General features: G+C 48.4%; 1 protein-coding gene across 1 annotated transcript; it reads left to right on the forward strand.

Annotated features, from left to right (window-relative positions):
* Nucleotides 1-1661: 1661 nt before the first annotated feature.
* Nucleotides 1662-2113, forward strand: DACRYDRAFT_60406 (uncharacterized protein; the record flags this gene model as incomplete). Its single annotated transcript, XM_040775633.1, has 2 exons — nucleotides 1662-1919; nucleotides 1970-2113. Coding segments are annotated over 2 exons (402 nt in total), but the record flags the coding sequence as incomplete, so codon positions are not given.
* Between the last annotated feature and the right edge of the window lie 156 nt (nucleotides 2114-2269).

Consider the following 2269-nt stretch of genomic DNA (forward strand, 5'->3'; position numbering starts at 1 on the left):
AGACTCTTGGCACTCTTAGGTGAGCAGACTTAGTCAGCCTGTGTTGCCCTAACAGTTCCCTCCTAATAAGCAGTCTTATCCCACTCCATGTTTTCATACCAGCCCCTCTCTGCCTTGTGTCCTATATGTCTTCCTGCCATCCAACATTCACTTCACTGCTCCTCTCTCATTGTCTTCTTGTTCTCACCAAAGCACACTGTTGCCACAGTTGTGAGATGCCTGGCAGCAACATCTTCTTCAGCTCCTACATACAATGTGCCTTCATGGTCCAAACAATGCTGACACCAGCATTCTCCTGACCAGCCTATACCATCATGGCAACCTGGCACTCTCCACATCCCTCTCACCTCCCCTTATGCTTGTCGACAACTCCTGCCCACTGTCTTGTCTCCCCTGCAACTGATGGATGACCCAGCTCTCAACTTTGACCTTGTAGAGGAGCCCTGGGAAGACATTATTGACCCTTGTAGCCCACCCCAACACTCTGCCCCAAGTTCTGCATATGAAAACAAACAATCTCTTACCTATGAGTGCTGGATCATGATTATGCTGGCACTCATCCAATCCCTTTTAGTTGCTGACTGTTTCCTGGGCGAGGAGGCTCACCTGGAATGTGATCATCAGCCTTTGGGCCAATTGTTCCCAGCCATGCCAGCAACATGCATGTCAACCTGTAGGGAGGCCCACAACATTTGGGTCCAGTGTGTAGGATTTCATGGTGCATCATCTTATCTGTGATCATGATCATGATTTCAATTAATCACTGCATGGTCTTAGGAATGTTCTTTCAGGACAGTTGATACTGCATTGCTCACCCCATTGCACCTTGCCTTGTCAGCACTGGTCTGTGGCCAAGCACACTGATTTGACCCAATCTTGCCTTTTCAATCGATCTTCTCAGCTTCTACCTCCAACTCTTCACAGACTGCACTGCACCAAACAAAGCCTTCTGTGAAACTCTGCATCAATACCATGCTGCAAGAGGTGTCTTCCACTGCAATGACAAAGTATGCTCAGCAATGTCACATAAACTCGAGCCCTACTTACTTACACTCACCAGGGTAGACCTATGGAGGACCCCTTCAGAAGATCATGGGCTGCTGCCACACAGTGGTATCAGTTTGTGTGACTCCAGGTGGTTGAAAAAGTTGAGTGTGTGCTGCACAAAGCTCCTCAGGTTGCAGTACAAAGCTCCTCGGGTTGCAGTACCTCAACTGGCCTCTCTGAGACTGTCTTCTTATGCTTGCAGACCAATGTCTGATCTGGTGGAGTCATCTGTGGACCCGCTAGATCCATGACTTTGGCTTGAGCAGGGCTGGGCAAGCATGTGGCTTAGGCAACTATGCCCAGTGTGCTTTGGCAGTGGGGAGTGGGGCAGTGATGCACACAAGTACGCCGCTAAACCCACATGCATGTGGGTTCATGTTCATGATTGTGATTGTTGACCATGTCTCAGATTTCCTGACATTCTTCTCCAACTTGATGGCAACTTTCACCATTGTAGGAACATGTCTGGCAGTAAAGGACCTGCATTCTACTCCCCAATGCTGTTCTTGGACAATGACTATGTCACTGGAGTTGGACTCAAGATGGAAGCAAAGTGAGCTGTTCCTTGGACACCTTGAGTACACATGTCCACCACCCTGGCTGACAAAGTTGTTATGGCTTGCAAGGATTCTTTCAAGGCCACACAGAAGAAGGAGAGTTCCAATACCCCAGGTTACCACAATGAGAAAGGTTTGGTGGCATGTTTGTGTGTGCACAACATCCCACTATTGATTTGCAACATTACCACTCCTGGTGAGTGGCAGATGTATGCCATTGCCCTCATTTGCCAACTAAGGGAAGAGTTGCCTTCCCACGCCACTCTTGGGGTGCTCTACAACATTGGCTGTGTTCTGAATCACAGCTGTGCCCTGGTAAGCCAACCTCACTCTCCAAACACCCTCACATTCATGATCATGAGCAGTATGGGTATCTAGGTCCTCTCTGGTCCTGTGTTGTCATGGCCATAAGCATACTACATTTCTACAGACACCAGTGGGCATATCAGCAGGCATACAGCCCTTGCCATCAGGCTGGTTTCAGCTTGGCCAATGGTGAGCAAATGTCTTTGGAGTCAGCACCATTGGTATATTCTGATTCTCAGGCATTCAGGGGTATGTCACAAACCCCTTTCTATTTAGCTGGATATGTGTACTTACTTATGTACATGTTAGGGCAACACAGGCTGACTAAGTCTGCTCACCTAAGAGTGCCAAGAGTCTAA

This window comes from Dacryopinax primogenitus (assembly GCF_000292625.1).
Source record: "Dacryopinax primogenitus strain DJM-731 SS1 chromosome Unknown DACRYscaffold_81, whole genome shotgun sequence".
Taxonomy (NCBI): domain Eukaryota; kingdom Fungi; phylum Basidiomycota; class Dacrymycetes; order Dacrymycetales; family Dacrymycetaceae; genus Dacryopinax; species Dacryopinax primogenitus.